Consider the following 16,835-nt stretch of genomic DNA (forward strand, 5'->3'; position numbering starts at 1 on the left):
CCAAGGACATTTGATAAAAGGCGCGGATACCAAGTCCCCCGTGATACCGCTGGTCAATTTAGCGAGGGAGGCAATAAAAATGGGAAAACCCTCGAGGTTCCGCGCCTTTCCTCGTTCTCGATCTTCATTTATTTTTTTGCTTGATTATTCTAATTTATCCTATTGGCTTCATCAAAATCAATCCACAAACAAAGCAGGGTCCAGATGAATGTAATTCTTCTTTATTTGACGATCAACCTCTGAATTTTGCTTTCCTGCAATGCCTCATCTTGAGCCATTTTTGGGTTAACCGTAGCCGTAGCATGGCCAAAATTTTTATCCGTTAGCCGTAAAAACCATCACTCCATTGAGACGCTCTACAATAGGATCACTGTTTTAATATCTATTGATATTGCTGACAGTTTTTCGCCATCTTAGAGAACATTTTTCTGGGTCTAGTTTTGGTCTCTTTCTGGTAACTAGTTCCTAATCTCTACATTTTACTTTTAGTTAGAGATGAACGTCAATGAAGATGTCTTATTTTCCTTCCTTCTGCGTGTGAACTGGGACCAAGTAAGGTCTCTACAACGTTGGTAAATGTTCCACACCTAACCTATCAGCAATTTGATCCTACAAAAAAAAACCAACACACGTTAATTTTCGATTACTATTCATTATTAAGATATTTCATTATTTCCTCGCTCTCTTGCCAACCTTAGCGACCGAAAAAAAAAATGTAAATTAGCTCCCTTGTGCTAAATAATAGAAGAAATTAGCAAGGGCTGGGAAAAACGTTCTTTTTGGTCAATCGGAGTATTGTTAGAGGCGAGAACCTTCGAAGTCAAACTTACAGTAAAACATTTAAAAGTTGTATCGGCTCAAATGAAAAATACAAGTCTTCTTTCCAAAGCCTTCCTTAAGGTCTCTCTTCTTCCTACCACCGTGAGCACTTGAGGGGGGAGGTATGAAATACGACCTTTGGTAAAGAATATTTTTAATGATCAACAGCCCCTTCAGTTGTCGATCTTTACGCTATCTCGAAACCTTGATGTTTGATTCATGCCGTAAAGAGAAATTAAATGCTACTCACTCCTAGAGGTAACCTGGACATAAAAGGGCTAAATACTAAAAATCTGATACTACAAACCATATTTTCCAACAGGTTAACGTGATAATGAATGGCGCCGTCTTGACGAACTTTGCGCATGTGTTCTCTTTCAGGATCGCCGGCAACAAGTACCGCGGTCTCGCCTTCAGCCTTGGAAAAAAAACAAGCAAACACAGATAATCATATCAAAGGATCGTTTCTAAAGAGACCACAAGTGCACGGCCTAGGCTACAGAAAGTAGTCAAATTCATCTGTCTGACACAGTCTTACCTCTTCAACACCCCAATTTTGCGGGTCTATCTATCTGTCAGTCTGTCAGTCTCTCTGTCTGTTGGTCTGTCCGTCTGTCGGTCTGTTGGTCTCTTTGTCTATCGGTCTTTCTATCTGTCTGTCTATCTGTCTGTCTTTCGGTTATCTGTCTGTTTGTTTGCCTGCCAGCCTGTCTGTCGGTTTGTTGATTAGTCTGTCTGCCTGTCTTTTTGTCTGTCTGTCGGCCTGTTTGACTGTCTGTCTATTTGATTATCTCTCTGTATTCTGATATCTATCTTTCTTCGTTACACCTGTCTCCCTGTCTATGTGCGAGTTTACCCATCAGTCTGTCTCTCCGTTGGTCTGACTTTTATCTCTCTACATGACTGCCTCAGTTTTCCTTTCAGCAGTATGTTTGTCTTTCAGCGTTAACTTACTAACACATTTGGTATGAAGAGACTCACTGTCTGTCTTTTTATTGGTCTGTCTGTCTGCCTGACCAACTGAGGCCTATATGCCGTTTTCTGTTTACTTGTTCAGTTCACAACTTTCAATATCACATATTGCATCCACAATATTCGGCTTGTCTTACTGTCAGTTTATCCGTCTGACGTATGCACGTATTTGTATGTACGTTCGTCCATCCGTCTGTCTGTCTCCATGTCTGTGCCTTTTGGTCTACTTTATTGTGTCCGTCTGTCTACCTGTCGGTCAGTTGGTCTGTGTGTCTGTATGTCCTTATGCATGTCTGTCCGTATGTGTGATTAACCCCCCCCTCCCTCCCCTTCTCTGGTGTCTTGCATTTTATTTCCTCTTCCATCATGCCTGTCAATACCACATATCACATACTGACCGGTTCTAAATTTCTGTACTGATCCATCAAAGCTTGCATTCGATCCTCAAATCCGTCAGCATAAACTTTAGGATTTATTGCCACAAAACACTGACCCTGTCGTAGGAAAAAAAAAGGAATACATATGAACCTCACTTGAGAGATTCAAAGGCAAGCTGAAATCAATTTCAAATTGTTACCAAATTTTGCACTCTTTCTTCTTCTCCTTGCCAGCGTTTGATGTTTGTCCCAAATTCAGATCCCGATAAAATCCCACAGAACACATCCACCATCATGGCTAATCCAAAACCTTTATAACCACCTGAAATTTAAAAAAAAAACATGTATGCAATGGAAAATGTGTCCCTTGATCTTCATACATCGTCAAAACGGGTTGCAAGAAGAAAGGACGGATCAGGTTTTAACCCGTTAACTCCCAAGATCTGATTATTAATTCTCCTCTCTAACTGCTACACATTTCGTTATAAATTAGTTGTGAGAATTTGGTGTTAGATCAAGAAAACAACTTAAACTTGATCAGTTTGAGTATTCTCATTACTTTTTCTGGATAATGTATGGATATCATTGGAAGAAAATACATATTAATCACCTCTAAGAGTTAACCCTTTACGCCCCAAGAAGAGGGAGAACTTGTTTAAAAATCAAGAGCTTCTTTAGTTGGTGATCATTTCCTTTATTCTCGTGAGCTCGAAGTGTAACTCAGAGGTGATATTGTAAGGAGAAATTAATTACTAGTCACTCTTAGGGGTTAAAGGGTCAAAGGGTTAACTGTTGTTTTCTGTAGAGTGGCGTCAGGACGGGTACTACTCTTTCTGCTTGGTGGATTTCGATAAAGAAGAGAGATTGAATTAAGACACGGAGCCTTACAAGGGACTTTATCGTCTACTTATAGTCACTTTTATGAGACGTTTGTAATTCCCTACAGGAGAGAGAAACGAGAGAATGTTAATCTCTTAAGATTAAAACCAAAATGGCAACAGGAAAGCCAATTAGAAATGAAAAATTGAAAAATGTAGGCCCAATATTTGCCAAATGGTAATTCGAAGACAGACTATTAGGTTCAGCAGCCAAAAAATTGCCTCCGTTGCTAAAGTTCTGTCAAACTGTAAGCATAAAAAAGGAATACAAATCTAAAAATGTTATTTAAAACTAGTTAAATTTAGCGTTTGAGTCACCTGTAATTTCCTTTCCTCCCAGAGGCAGTAATCCACCCTCTTTTATCGCCTTTCCAGGATCAACAGTTTCCTAAAAAACAGATACAGCTTTTTTTTTCAACACCGTAACTAGATGGACTTTCGTAGCAATTTTAGGAAGGTGATGTATCACGCTTAAGCCTGTTATTAAAGCGGAAAAAGGTAAGACACCCTTGGGGGAAACTCCCTTATTTGGGGGAAACTTCCTTACGTGGTCTGATTTTCGCCATCTGCGGGGAGGAGCGTGGTTCATTTTCCAAAGAGTGGCTTGTTTCCGAGCCTAACCACAGTGTGGTTTGTGGGTCTTCAATTTTAAATACCATTTAGCCATTTAAAGTCTTAAACAGGGGGCTTTTCAGACCCGATGTTTTTAATGGGGCGACAAGAGACCACATCTTCCCTTATGGGCGATTACGGTGACTGTGTGTGTTCCAAGAAAACCAATATGAAAGCTATTGGAAAGTCACATATTCATCAAGAAGTGTATGTGCCATTTTTAAAACGCGATCTCTTACCGATCCTTTCGAGTCCACACCCCACCCCTTTGGCATTTCAGTTCCTTTTAAACGGCATAGTTCAAGCTGAAACAAAATAAGGGGCAAAATGAATTGAGATTCAGTACATTACACGCCATGAAAAAAGCTTATAATCACCAGCAATGCTGACGCTTTGACGCTTCGCTTCGTTCCTTCGTTCTATTTCTCTATCTGTCAGTCTGTCCATCTGCCTATCTGTCCACCTGTCTATCTATGTGTTCGTCTGTCTAACTGTCCATCCGTTTGTCTGTCCACCTGTCTATCTGTCTGTCTATTCATGTCAGTCTGTCCATCTGTTTGTCTGTGTGTCCATATGTCAGTCTGTCCATGTCTGTCTGTCCATATGTCAGTCTGTCCATCTTTCTGTCTGTCCATCTGTCTATCTGTCTGTATATGTTTCCGTCTGTCTAACTATCTATCCGTTTTTCTGTCTGTCTGTCCATCAACCTATCTCTATGTTCGTTTGTCTATCTGTCTGTTTGTTCGTCGGCCTGTCTGTCTGTCTGTCTGTCTATGTGCTTGTCTGTCTATCTTTGTCTGTCTAACTATCTGACTGTCCGTTTATCTGTTAGTCTGTCTGTCCTTCTATCTGCCTTTCTGTCTACCTGTCCATCTGTCTATCGGTCTATCTGTCTGTCTGTCTGTCTGTCTGTCTGCCTGTATGCCTGTCTGTCTTTCTTTCCGTCCACCTATTTAGTCACCTTTACCTTGCCATATGCCACTGCTGACACGGCCATGTCCAGGAGGAAACTGTCCCCATCCTTCCCTGGGGCAGCAACTGACAACGGGTTTGTTCCAATAGATGGCTGTAATGAAAAAAGACTGATTCACCACGCGTACGAAATAACGAAAGAAAAAGGTAACTTATTTATCCTTACATTTCAATTAATGGCCTGGTTAGGAATCCGCAATGATTTCATACTGCGATGCTTATAAAAAGTTACCTTAGCTGCTTTGGTTGGTACCACCACAGGGGAAGTGTTTGTCATGCTCATACCCTGAGAAGTGAATGAAGTAGAACAACTCTTGCTTATCTTGATAAGTTTTTCAAGTTACGCAAACGTTGGTGCACACCTAACAATTACAGCAATTTTCAATTGAGTGTCGAAAGTCATCCGGTATTGCTTTAATTGGTTTTACTTAACTTTGCTCTGGGATTGGTCCAGAAAATTGGCGCCATCCTCTCAACCAATCAGATGCAAAAATAAAAACAATTGCGACGCCTTGGTCATAGGCGTTTTCCCGCGCTTCAAGTAGTTTAGTTGTTTTCACTTTGAGTTCTCATTGGCTATTGATAAAGCAAACCTTTGTTTTGATTGGTCGATAGGATTACTTTTGTTTTGGTTTTTCGACCCTCAATAGAAAACTGCTCTTATGTCTGTTATTTTCGACTTACTATCATTCCATGTTGTAGTGCTTGACCGCTGTACCACGCTGCGATACCGAAATGTGTTGAGCCTTAAATAAAAATCAAGGGAAAATTGCCTGTCCTGATTATGATCTAGACACGATGTATACATCAGGGGCGGATCTAAGGGAGGGCCGCACGGGGTCGCATATCCTCCCCCCTTGAGATGACCTGCGGCTCACTTCACGGTTATACAAAATCTGTTGTAACCCTTCAGTTTCGTCACTCCTTAGTGGTGCACACCCTCCTGAGCAAAATCCTGGATCCACCCGTGCGCGTACAAGCAGAGAAAATGTCTAGTATACTTGCAATTCCCTTTCACGACAACGTCGCGGAAGGACTCCCACAAAACCTCCAAAGACGCAGAGATTTTCAGAGCATAAATAGTTGAAAGTGTGACGCAAAGTGCGCTGGGTGTGCCAGGACGAGGTATATCTCTTAAGAGTAACTGTAACGCACTCCAAGTCACAATTCAGCAGCAGCTATCTGTAATGAAAGAATACGTTACCTTTACATGCAATCCAGCCAATTCCATACTCTTTTGCTTTTTTTATGGCTAAATCCATGCAAAAGTTACCAACAACCTGTTTAAGACAGAAGAGGGTGAATCAAAGCTAGTTACTGCATCGAGAGCTATGCATGTTATGCCTGATTTTCTTGTATTGCGTGACAAGACTAAAACGAAAAACGTGACTAACGAGGAAAATAAACGTCTTTCCGAGCCGGACAAACTTTAAAGAAATTTAACACTTTTCCTACTCAGTTCACTTGAACATACAGTGGTACATAGCTTCTATTCGGCTTGCAGAAAAAAATAAGACTGAAGAGAACCAAAATGATTTTGGAGGATCCAAGATCTATGTAAGTTGATTGATTGTTGTTTAGTAAATAAAACGGAACGCGATAATAAACGCCGCGAAAGTAGCGGAGGAGTGAAAAAACGAGGGGAGTTTGGGTCGAGTCGTTGGGTTGTTAAAGAGATGAATAGAGAGCAGTAAGGAGAATATGCACTCTGATGTTGGAGTGCAAAGGGTCAAATTTAGAAAGAAAATGTGTAGAAATTCATACCGGACCAAGAAGATTGTTCCCATCAACCAGTGCGGAGGCTGCAAAGTCCTTTTCAATGCTTGGTTCACCCTTCGGTTGCGTGATGCCATTCTTTATGTCACGAATGTAAATTTCTTAAAAACAAAGTAACGCAGAGTTAAAAGAGTGTTAGCATTATTAAAAAAATCGATGAAATAAATTGATTAATTTCTCAAAGATATTGGCTGATTATAGCTATCATAAAATCCTAGAGTAATATAAGTTATGGGTGCATGCACGTATGTAGCAGACGACTAATTCCCTTTTACTACTTAATTTCTAGCTGGAATGAACACAAATAATTGAGTTCGCCGTGAAGTGTGTTAAGTTTGTTTTTTGACCTCGGATTTCCTTATCAACATACGCAAGAATTAAACCTTATATTGCATGTTAAGTACTTTTGAGATCCTAAATTTTGAAGAAGACGGAAATTTTGAAGAAGACGGAAATTTTGAAGAGGACGGAAATTTTGGAGAAGACGGAAATTTTGAAGAAGACAGAAATTTTGATCTCGTAAAAAATTTGAAGTAAAACAGTCAGTAAAATTACTTAACACAAGTAGATAATCGTCTCTTGGTAATAGAAGCTAAGGTGATGAGTAGGGAAAAAACTTAGCGGGCATAAAAGAAATGATTCCAAGCGTGAAGTCGGTGATATCGACGAGCCAAAATGAAAATATTACCGATGAAAAGCGAAAGAAAGTGCTTCTAATCAACTCAGCTCTAGGAAGGAAACAACGATTATGTTCGATTAGAACTTTCAAAAGATGTTTCCTTCGATCGGATTCCTTTCCTGTTATTTTTAAGCTTCATAGCTACAGATGAATTAATATTTTGAGTAATTAATACAAATCATAATTGACCTAATCGGGAATATGGAAGATTTTACGCCAGTAACTAACGGCGTAATTTCTTCCAGTCGGTAAATTATATACTGTAAGATTTTACGCCGTTAGTTAACGGCTTAAAATCTTACATATATATACACCGACGCACATAGTGGCGTAAAATCTTACAGTCTATAGACTGTGTTAGTCACATATTACGCCCTTATCTAACTACCGGACCTAATCTGTTTAACCCGTGAGTGAAATGTCCCCTGACATCAGCCTCTGTGAGAACTTGAGAAAGAGCTGCACCGTGCTTTGGATCTGTGCCCACTGATACCATACACCGCTCAACAAACGAGCGCACTTCGGCAACCAGAACCCGCCTGTGCATTTTGGTTTACACTGAGTCGACCACGGTCGGATATACTTTACTATCCCAATGACGGAAAACCATGCGCAAAACAAAAGCAGTTGCGTGACACACTCGGCCGTTTCTTGTTAAGTTTTCACTCGTTGCGTGACTTTCGTTACTACCAAAGTAGCAGGGTTCCAATGAAGGGCTAACGCTAACTCGAAACGTCAGCTTTATAAACTCTTTACGATGGCCAATTTACATTACCAACTCAGTTGATAATACCAAATTATCTCGAAAAGAAATATGGTTTGCTGAGTTGTCAGTGAATTTTTTCCTTTTCTATTTGCGACAAAGGAACTGTGAAATAGAAAATTAACAGGATAGTAACCCTTTCTATGCCCTCTCACCTCCAAGAGGGATATGCATCTGATTTCTCCCAAGTATCACTCCCTGAATCAAACAGTAAGGTCGTGAGAATATAAGAAATGATTGCGAACTCAAGAAGCTCTCTTGATTGTTAGACAAATCCTCCTTGTTAGCACCTTAGGAAATATACCTAGAGAACAGTATGGAGAATATGCATACTGATGTTAGGGTGTAACGGGTTAAAACCTGTTTCAGAAGTACAAGACGGAAAAAGGCTGGGACTGGCTTTAGAGACTACACCAGGATCTTCCCTCCATTAAATAATAATTAACAGCAAAACTGTTCATTTAATTATGTACATTCTTTTGTTTTACTCCATCTCATTTTTATTCTAATTTAGTTTCACACTTTCCTTTCTATATATAACGTAACTGAACTTATAATAATTTTACATTTGATACTGGTGACACGTTGTCGCCGAATTTCGCGATAAACTAATGAATTTTACTGCATATTAAGCAAGGCTTTTACTGCCTCAGTAGGTAGGCCACACCTAATCTGTCAGCAATTTTATCCTGCAAACAAAAAAAAACCAACACTAGTCACGTAAATAATTACAATGATTTTATCATAAATGTAAGAAGGCAGTTTCTAGCTACTGCCTAGCACCCACATCTAGAGGTAAGTCAACCAAGATACCTTCAACCCTTTAACTCCTAAGAGTGACTAGCATCGAATTTCTCCTCACAATATCACCCCTGAATCACACATTAAGGTCATGAGAATAAAGGAAATGATCACCAACTACAGAAGCTCTTGATTGTTAAACAAATTCTCCTTGTAAGCACCTTAGGAAATGTAAAGAGAACAGTATGGAGAATTTGGATACGTATACTGATGAGAGGATGTGGAGGGCAAAACTAGATGACAGGAAAGACTACAAAAGTAGGTAGGTAGGTCGTGTATGGGACTTCCATTTCTGGATTCTTTGTTTTCAACACTTTCTCTGCGATGTCTTGCTAAGGGGGTTAAAATGTAGCAAACTGGTTTCACGCATGTTGGACAAGAAGACAAACCAACATGTTTTGCCTGGATAATTGTTTGAGCAGTATTGTCATACCGTGTAAAAGTGATAAAATTACATCTTTTTGAAGTCAAATAAACTTCAAACCACGAGCACGAATTGGTTAAGAAAATTTTCCATTTTGCAAGGAGTCCTACGTCTGCCACGAGGAACAAGGTAGTCTCACAGTCGCTCCGGGGAGTCCCACCCACGTGGCTGTGTGCTGTTTTACAATCCTATGACAATTTTCAAACTTATAAACATACTAACCATGGATTTCAGCACATTTTCATGGTAATAAATGCCTCCATCTTCAGAAACTTTGCGCATGTGTTCTTTTTCAGGATCTCCAGCGACTAAAACCGCAGTCTCACCCTCCGCCTGAAGCACACAAATACAGAGGAAAATTGGTTCAAAAATTTTATAAACACAACGTTCATCGTTCTCTCCGCTCTAACTCTCCGTCTCCCACCCTGTCAGTCAGATGGTCTGCTTGTTTGTCTGTCCGACAACCTGCTAATCCATCTATCTAGCAGTCTGTCGGACTGTATGACGGTCTATCTAATGGTCTGTTCGTACGTCCGTCTGTCCCTCTGTCCGTCTGTCTCTCTGTCTATCTTACTGCATGCCTACCCATCCTTCACTTTTTACTGTTATTTGTTTGTTTGCGAATTAATCTGTTTGCGTTTGGTTGCGTCTTCATTTCATAACTCTTAAAATCATCCGTCGCACACTAACCGGTTCCAAATTTCTGTACTGATCCATCGAAGCTTGCATACGATCCTCAAATCCGTCAGCATATACTTTAGGGTTAACTGCTATGAAACAATGACCCTGAAAAACAATAACAGATGGTAACATTTCAATTTCAACATGCCATTTTTACTAATAAGCAGTGAATAAAACAGCTGAAATCACTTTGTTACCAAATTATGTACTCGTTCTTCTTCTCCTTTCCAGCGTTTGATGTTTGTTCCAAACGTAGATCCCGATAACATCCCACAAAACACATCCACCATCATGGCTAATCCAAAACCTTTATATCCACCTGGCCAACAGAAGCAATATGTTACGCACAACAGATAGTTTCGTCTGATTTCCAAACAATGTGAAAATAGTTGCAGATCAATGTCAGTATCTGAGCAACTACTGCATGCACCTACCCCTCCCCTAGCCCAACATTAACTCTAACTTGTTATCAATTGACAGTTGTTGGATTAGGGGAGGGGTAAGTGCACAGCTTCTCAGGTACCGACCTTGATCCGACTTACCTGTGATTTCTGCTCCACCTAAGGGAAAAAGTCCACCCCGGTCCATTGCCTCAACAGGATCAACAGTTTCCTAACAAAACGCATATTATCTCCTTTAGAAGTAACATAAAAACACCAACGAAGAAATGAAAAAGTTGAAATAATTATTGCAGTGAATTAAGAGGGCTGATTTTTCAAGCTATGACCCCTTTAAGAGCCAGTAAAAGGACAACCAATGAGCCGATGAAGTGGCCTTTTTACAACACAGCGGTCAAATGTTGGGCATGCGCGAGGGGATTAATTTTGGCCGCTCACGCACCAGTTTCCTGCGCAAAATTCCGAAGGAAAACATAAGGCAACCGCTGTCTCGCCAAATTAGCGAAAGAAAATTGAAAAGTTCCTAAAGATCTCTGAAAAGAAACAAAGTAGGGAATGGAAAACTCGAGACTTTTCGAACACAAGCTTATTCAAGTACGGGGATCTTGCTGATTTACCATCATTTTTTTAAGCTTTACCAAAAGAGTCATACGCTTTTAAAACACTGTGACTTACTGGCTTGAAGTGGCTGTTTGTAACATTTGTGAGAGAACTTTTTTCTGACGGCCTGAAAGCACGTGACTATGACCTGGTCATTACAACGTTCGCACATGCGCAGACCTTTGACCGGTTTTTTTATTTTTTTTACTATTTTTTTTACCAACTTCTTGGACAATCGGGATTATATCCCGTTTTAAGACATTCAAATATCATGAAAATGTCTACATGCCTAGGGATAGACTGGCCCATAAAATACTTCTTCAGAGGATGAACTGACCTGACGTGCCGAAATAAATACAGGGATAAAAGAAAAGAAAGTTAAAATGTGAAAGCTCTTGGACCTCGACTGCAAAAGGCGTGTCTTCGCCAATCGAAGCATCGCTTGGTAACCGCGGATTTTTCACATGATTTCTTACCAATCCTTTTGAGTCGACACCCCATCCTTGAGGCATTTCAGTTCCTTTTACACGACACATTCTAAGCTAAATAAAGAAAGAAACTCTAAGTTAAAACACACACATTTAGAAACAGAGAAAGTAAGCAGCTATCTCAAGGAACAGGAAACATATCCAGGGATTTTTTAACGAGGATTGCCAATCTACTTCTTGACCAACCGCCGACGCCTACCCATTCCCCCCCTCCCTCCTCCCCCTCCCTGTGTTACACAAAAGAACAAATCAGCAGGTTGAGTAATAATACGTGATCCAGTTGTTGCTAGAATTTTGATGCCAGAAAAGTAATAAAAGAACCCACAGATCCAATGAGGGGATCCAGAGGCCCTCCCCCCTTGCCACACACTATCTAGATCCGCCAATGAAGTAATACAGTGATTCTTTTTGTCTATCAGTCAGTCTGTCAACCTTCTTTTTCTACCAGTCTGTTTATGTGTTTTCTCTCCTGCCTGCATGTCTCCCTCTCTGCTTGTCTGTGGTCTGCACGCTGGTCAGTCTGTCTGCCCTTCTGTCAGTCTTTCTGTCGGCTTATTCATCTTTTCCTTTCGGAGGAAACAGACAAAGTCGAGTCGATCAAACGTTATTTGTTACCTTTCCAAATGCCACCGCTGAAGTAGCCATATCCAGGAGAAAATTGTCGCCTTCCTTCCCTGGGGCGGCAACTGACAGAGGGTTTGTTCCAATGGATGGCTATGTAATGAAATAAGATTAAAACACTATGTGCAATCACTAAGGTAAGGAAATTACTTCATTCATGGTTTACTTGATTGGAATTTCGACAGATGCGATTCTACTTTAACTAAACATAGCTTAGCCAAGACGCTCAGCTGTCATAAGCTATTTCAGGTGTTTTATATATTTTTTTTACAGAGCGTTGCCAATGAATAATCTTAACACAGTCGATAACGATTTGAAAGTAGCTTGTGCTCATGGAGCATTTTCCTCGCTATTCTCTCTAAATGATTGAAAAAAAAACTGCTGCTTCTTCCTCAACCTGTCAGACGCAAAAATAAAATACAGTCATGGCGCGTTATTCCCGTACTCAAGGTTGGTTACCTTGTGTTTGCGGGCGGGTGGGTAACCTGTGTTATTTTGAATTTTGATCGGCTCGTTCCAAAATTGCCTTTCTCTCTGATTGGCTCCTGTGTTAACTTTTTGTTACGGCAGCCAATCCAAGAGCGTAAACGGGTAAACAAGTAACCAATCCAAAGCGCAGGGGAAAAGCTTAAACGAAGCTAAATCTGAAAACGTATGGACACAAATAGCCCAGAGCGACGGCGAAGCAAAAGGTGAAATGAGAGTAACACTTAAACAAGACAACAGGTGAGGCAAACATTTCTTACTTGTTCGATGACTTTGTTAAAATTCTGTGCAATGTTAGCGTGTGCACTATTGTCTAGTCTGCGCTTGCAGATAAGTCAAACTCTCTTTACTCTGACGCAAGCTCGGGTGTTTGTTTCACGTTCTTCATGAAGTAATCAGGGAACCCAATAATCGACGTACAGTATTCTTAAGAAACTCACCTTGGCTGCCCTGGTTGGTACCACCACAGGGGAGGTGTTCGACATACTCATACCCTACGATACCGAGAGAATGAAGCAACTCTCACGAATTTCAATATTTTTTCCATTCTAACTAATAATTTTTTACCGACGCGGAGGTTACTATGGATTGACAAATACCGCGCCGCTACCACTTTCCCCGACAATGAGGTCAGTATTTATTTTAGCATAAACCATACAAGGTGAACAACCAGCGGAACAAAAAACTGCTTTATTTTTATCAAAGACTGAGAGAGTTTAAAGTCTCGCGCGCCGCGCAAAGGCAGGTGCGCGGATACTGCTGCCCGTGTACCGGTAAAATATTTCTTTTAGTAGAAAGACCAACACGCCTTATAGTGGGCAAATAAATTTGTCTTCTAGTGTTGAGTGAAATTCGTCTTGTTGTTGAAAATTATCACATGTTTCACTCTTAACATCGTCATCGATGTGCCGTGTGCTCGCCAGTTTTCGTAAAACAAAACTTTTTTTTTGCTCTAAAATTTGAGGTTGGAACGAAAAACTACTGAAATAGCAGCGAAATGGAAAGCCGCTTTATTTCTCTTCAGTGCCTGGGTAGTCACCCTCGAGAAATCCTAACCCGCCTGAAGCACTAGTCACTTTTGGGGGATATTCTTCCAAAATAAAGTGTCGAAATTTTGACTTACTATCATTCCATGCTGCAGTGCTTGAGCGCTGTACCAAGCAGCTATACCAAAATGCGTAGAACCTGAAACGCGACAAGTGAGGTTTGACGGTTTTTTCCAAAGTTCTCATGGAAAGACCTAACTAAATGGGGGGGAAGCGGAAACCCAGTGTTTTTTGCTTCGATTTAACCACACCTCACGGAAACAGTCACCTCTTAAAACAGTCTACAGTTTTGACACTAATCCACCCCCTCTGTTAGTTGACATATTTTTTAACAGGAAGCTAGTACTTTGTGCCAGCAGCAAAACACCATCTCATGGCCAGTTGAAGATGATTTTCCCCATAAGTTTTTTTTTGTGTAGGAACTTTTTCGTTTTTGAGCATCCAAAACAATCCTCGGAATCAGAGAAACTTCAAACTCGAACACGACGGCTTAGTTTGTAAGCAGAGGAGTCAAAATTCACCGTGGGTAGAGCTTTATCGAAAAAAATAGTTGTTTAAATTTTTCTCCGCTTTAGCGATTAGCAGTTTCACCTGGAAGCCCCTTCCTTTTTCGGTGGGGTGATAAAAGACGGGCGGGGGAGGGGAAGGGGTGCACTGTTACATGACCAACAGTCATAACAGTTCATAAACGACCGCGAAGGAAGTCCGAGTGTTCGCCTGATTGCGTTATTCCGTCGGAAGCAAAGCTTCACTGCTTGTTTAGGACAAGTACACGCCTACAACAATGTTTACAGAAATATTAGTTACCTTTACACACGACACAACCAATTCCATATTCCTTTGCTTTCTTGATGGCTAAATCCATGCAAAAGTTACCAACAACCTGTTTCGTGACAGAAAGAATTAACTCAAATGGAAGCGTTGCTTCGTGTTGTATCCTAACGTAGATTAAGATCGTCACGCAAATTTAAATTACGTTGCGTGACACGACTTAATGACAGGGCACTTCATCGAACGAATAAAATTAAGACTCAAAGAGCGTGAACAAAATAATCACCCTATAAAACTGAGATTGAAAAAAGATTTGATTTTTTTCTCGATTAAACCAGTTAGATTGGGAATCTAGATCCGATCTTGTAAGAATTTCAGTTCCAAATATCTCATATGCTTTAAAAGATGTGTTTGCAGTTTCCTTCAAAAGCACTCACGCATAACTTGGCACAAAATTACGTAACCCCAAAAGACTATAAACTGGGATTTCACGGTGACTTGCACGGTGACTTTCCACATGCAAAGGACAAAATTAAAATAAAAAGAAGCTTGACTTTATTTACCACACCAGGAAGATTGTTACCATTCACCAGCGCAGTCGCTGCAAAATCCTTTTCAAGACTCGGTTCGCCTCTCGCTTGCGTGACGCCACTCTCAATGTCACGCATATACATTTCTTTAAAAGAGATAACGCAAAGTTACGTAGTGTCGACTAATGGGGAGTGAGCATGATCAATTTTGAGAAGCGAGTCACATGTTTGTCACATGCTCACGGGTTCGGTAACGCTTTCTTGGTTGTATAACTATTTTAAGGAAACCTTAAGCTCGGCGGGGCGAGGTGGGGAAAGAAATATTCTATTTCTTGTGAGGATCTTTGAGATGATGTAAGACTTAAATACACTTCTAAATATGAAATACTTTCTATAGATGTTTTATCGCCTTTCAGAACGTTTTCAGACATATGTCAGTTCCTGTGAAAGACTGCGTTCGTGTACGTTTGTTACATCGAAAATTCAACCAAGATTATTTTTGGCATATAAAAGAAAAAAGAAACATACTTTCTCTCGTTTGCAGATGCGAACAATCTTGCTTGCTTTTTTATAAGATTGTACGTTAAACAATAATGGTCTATTATAAAAACGATGATTCAACTATAATCGCTTACCTAATCGGTAGAGCCCGTGAGTAAAATGACCTCTAATATCAGCCTCTATGAGCATATTAGCGATAGCTACACTGTGTTTGGGATCTGTTCCTATGGCTGTCATACATCGCTCTATAAATGAGCGTGCCTTTATCACCGACACAAGCTTTGTCATCCTGACCTCCTTATATAAGTGGCTAAAGGAAAAATCTTCTATGCAGTCGGGAGATTGCGTGACTCAGCTCTATGAGTAACACGAGATTCGAGTCCGCAAAAAAATTGAATTTTGATCGCGTTCAGTCTGTTCAGTACAATGTCGAGCACTTTTTTGTTGGATCTGTTACTGAATAAAAGTTAACTTTCACCCAGAATAAGGTATTCATGTTCTTTTCCTTGTCGCATAAAAACAAACAAACAAATAAACAGGTATTCATGTTCTTTTCCTTATCGCATAAAATAAACAAACAAATAAACAAATGATAATATAAAACAAAATTATGTTGACAAATTCAATCGGCTTATAGTCAATTAATACTGAGCCTGAGGGGTTAAGGGGGGAGGGGGGGGTTACAAGTTACCTCTATTGCCTTCCCCCCAATGAATTTGTATCATAAGCTCTGCATTCAGATAGTAATGATACAATCATAATTGTGGGTGGGTGGGTCTTGCTACCTATGACTGGCATCTATAAAAAATATAAAACATATAATTATTTGGTTGCTTATGAATGGGGGCCTGAATAGATTTTTAAAAAATAGTTTTACTAACACTTTTCAGTCATCCACCAAGACTTCTGGCTAAAGCTCTTTTTTTTTCATAAGTACAGTGGAACCTATATTAGGCATCACCACATTAAGCAGTCAGTTTTCAAAGTCCCAAATTTTTCCCTGTTAATTAATTACAGTAACTCTCATCACTATTAAGCAGTCACCTCTCTGGTGGTCACTGTAGTGATGTATCTTTATCCCTTTTGCTCCCATGATCTATTTAGTAATTCTTCTTCTTACTACAATCTTTTATTATTATTATTTGGGAGAATTTAGTATTGGATCAACTTTAAGTCCCCTAAGTTATATTCTCTTTATTCTCATCACTTTTGTACTTGATATTGTACTGATATTTTAAGGCAGGAGAAGTTTTCTTCTTGTCACTCATGGGAGTTAAAGAGTTAAGAATGCCTTCATCATGGGAATGGTCGGCAAGACTTCATGACTAGATGTCAATAATGAATATTAATGTGGTGAAATGTATTTAAGTGAGGTGAATACTGATTTAAGTGTGTTGTAAGTTGTGACCGTATATCTAGAATATTGATAGACTTTACAGTCACCCTTTACTGAGTCCCAGCAGCTGATTTGTTTTGTTCTGCACCTGTATTGAACAATCATTTAAAATGTAACCACTTAAATAAAACTGAAAATAATCTTTCAAGAAAAAGTTATTATATATTTATCTCCCAAAATCAAAATTAGAAGTATTTTGAGCTAATTTTGTACATTAAGTGGTAAATTATAGAATAGCATGGCA

At 39.8% G+C, this 16,835-nt stretch overlaps 2 protein-coding genes across 2 annotated transcripts; both read right to left on the reverse strand.

Moving 5' to 3' along the window:
• Positions 1 to 357: 357 nt before the first annotated feature.
• On the reverse strand, positions 358 to 7,693 carry LOC131778709 (uncharacterized oxidoreductase YjmC). Its single transcript, XM_059095138.2, has 12 exons — positions 7,479 to 7,693; positions 6,395 to 6,507; positions 5,835 to 5,910; positions 5,315 to 5,376; positions 4,863 to 4,916; positions 4,626 to 4,724; positions 3,898 to 3,963; positions 3,365 to 3,434; positions 2,369 to 2,490; positions 2,190 to 2,285; positions 1,127 to 1,237; positions 358 to 609 (listed from the first exon to the last, which is right to left on the reverse strand). The coding sequence occupies exons 1-12, from the start codon at positions 7,630 to 7,632 to the stop codon at positions 562 to 564; spliced, it is 1,071 nt and encodes a 356-aa protein (XP_058951121.2). The 5' UTR covers positions 7,633 to 7,693; the 3' UTR covers positions 358 to 561.
• A 633-nt stretch (positions 7,694 to 8,326) lies between these two features.
• LOC131778702 (uncharacterized oxidoreductase YjmC) lies at positions 8,327 to 15,532 on the reverse strand. The gene is made up of 12 exons (XM_059095125.2): positions 15,330 to 15,532; positions 14,728 to 14,840; positions 14,201 to 14,276; positions 13,471 to 13,532; positions 12,788 to 12,841; positions 11,856 to 11,954; positions 11,229 to 11,294; positions 10,297 to 10,366; positions 9,952 to 10,073; positions 9,764 to 9,859; positions 9,296 to 9,406; positions 8,327 to 8,537 (listed from the first exon to the last, which is right to left on the reverse strand). The coding sequence occupies exons 1-12, from the start codon at positions 15,481 to 15,483 to the stop codon at positions 8,490 to 8,492; spliced, it is 1,071 nt and encodes a 356-aa protein (XP_058951108.2). The 5' UTR covers positions 15,484 to 15,532; the 3' UTR covers positions 8,327 to 8,489.
• Positions 15,533 to 16,835: the final 1,303 nt, after the last annotated feature.

The sequence above is a fragment of the Pocillopora verrucosa genome, chromosome 12, assembly GCF_036669915.1.
Source record: "Pocillopora verrucosa isolate sample1 chromosome 12, ASM3666991v2, whole genome shotgun sequence".
Lineage (NCBI taxonomy): Eukaryota > Metazoa > Cnidaria > Anthozoa > Scleractinia > Pocilloporidae > Pocillopora > Pocillopora verrucosa.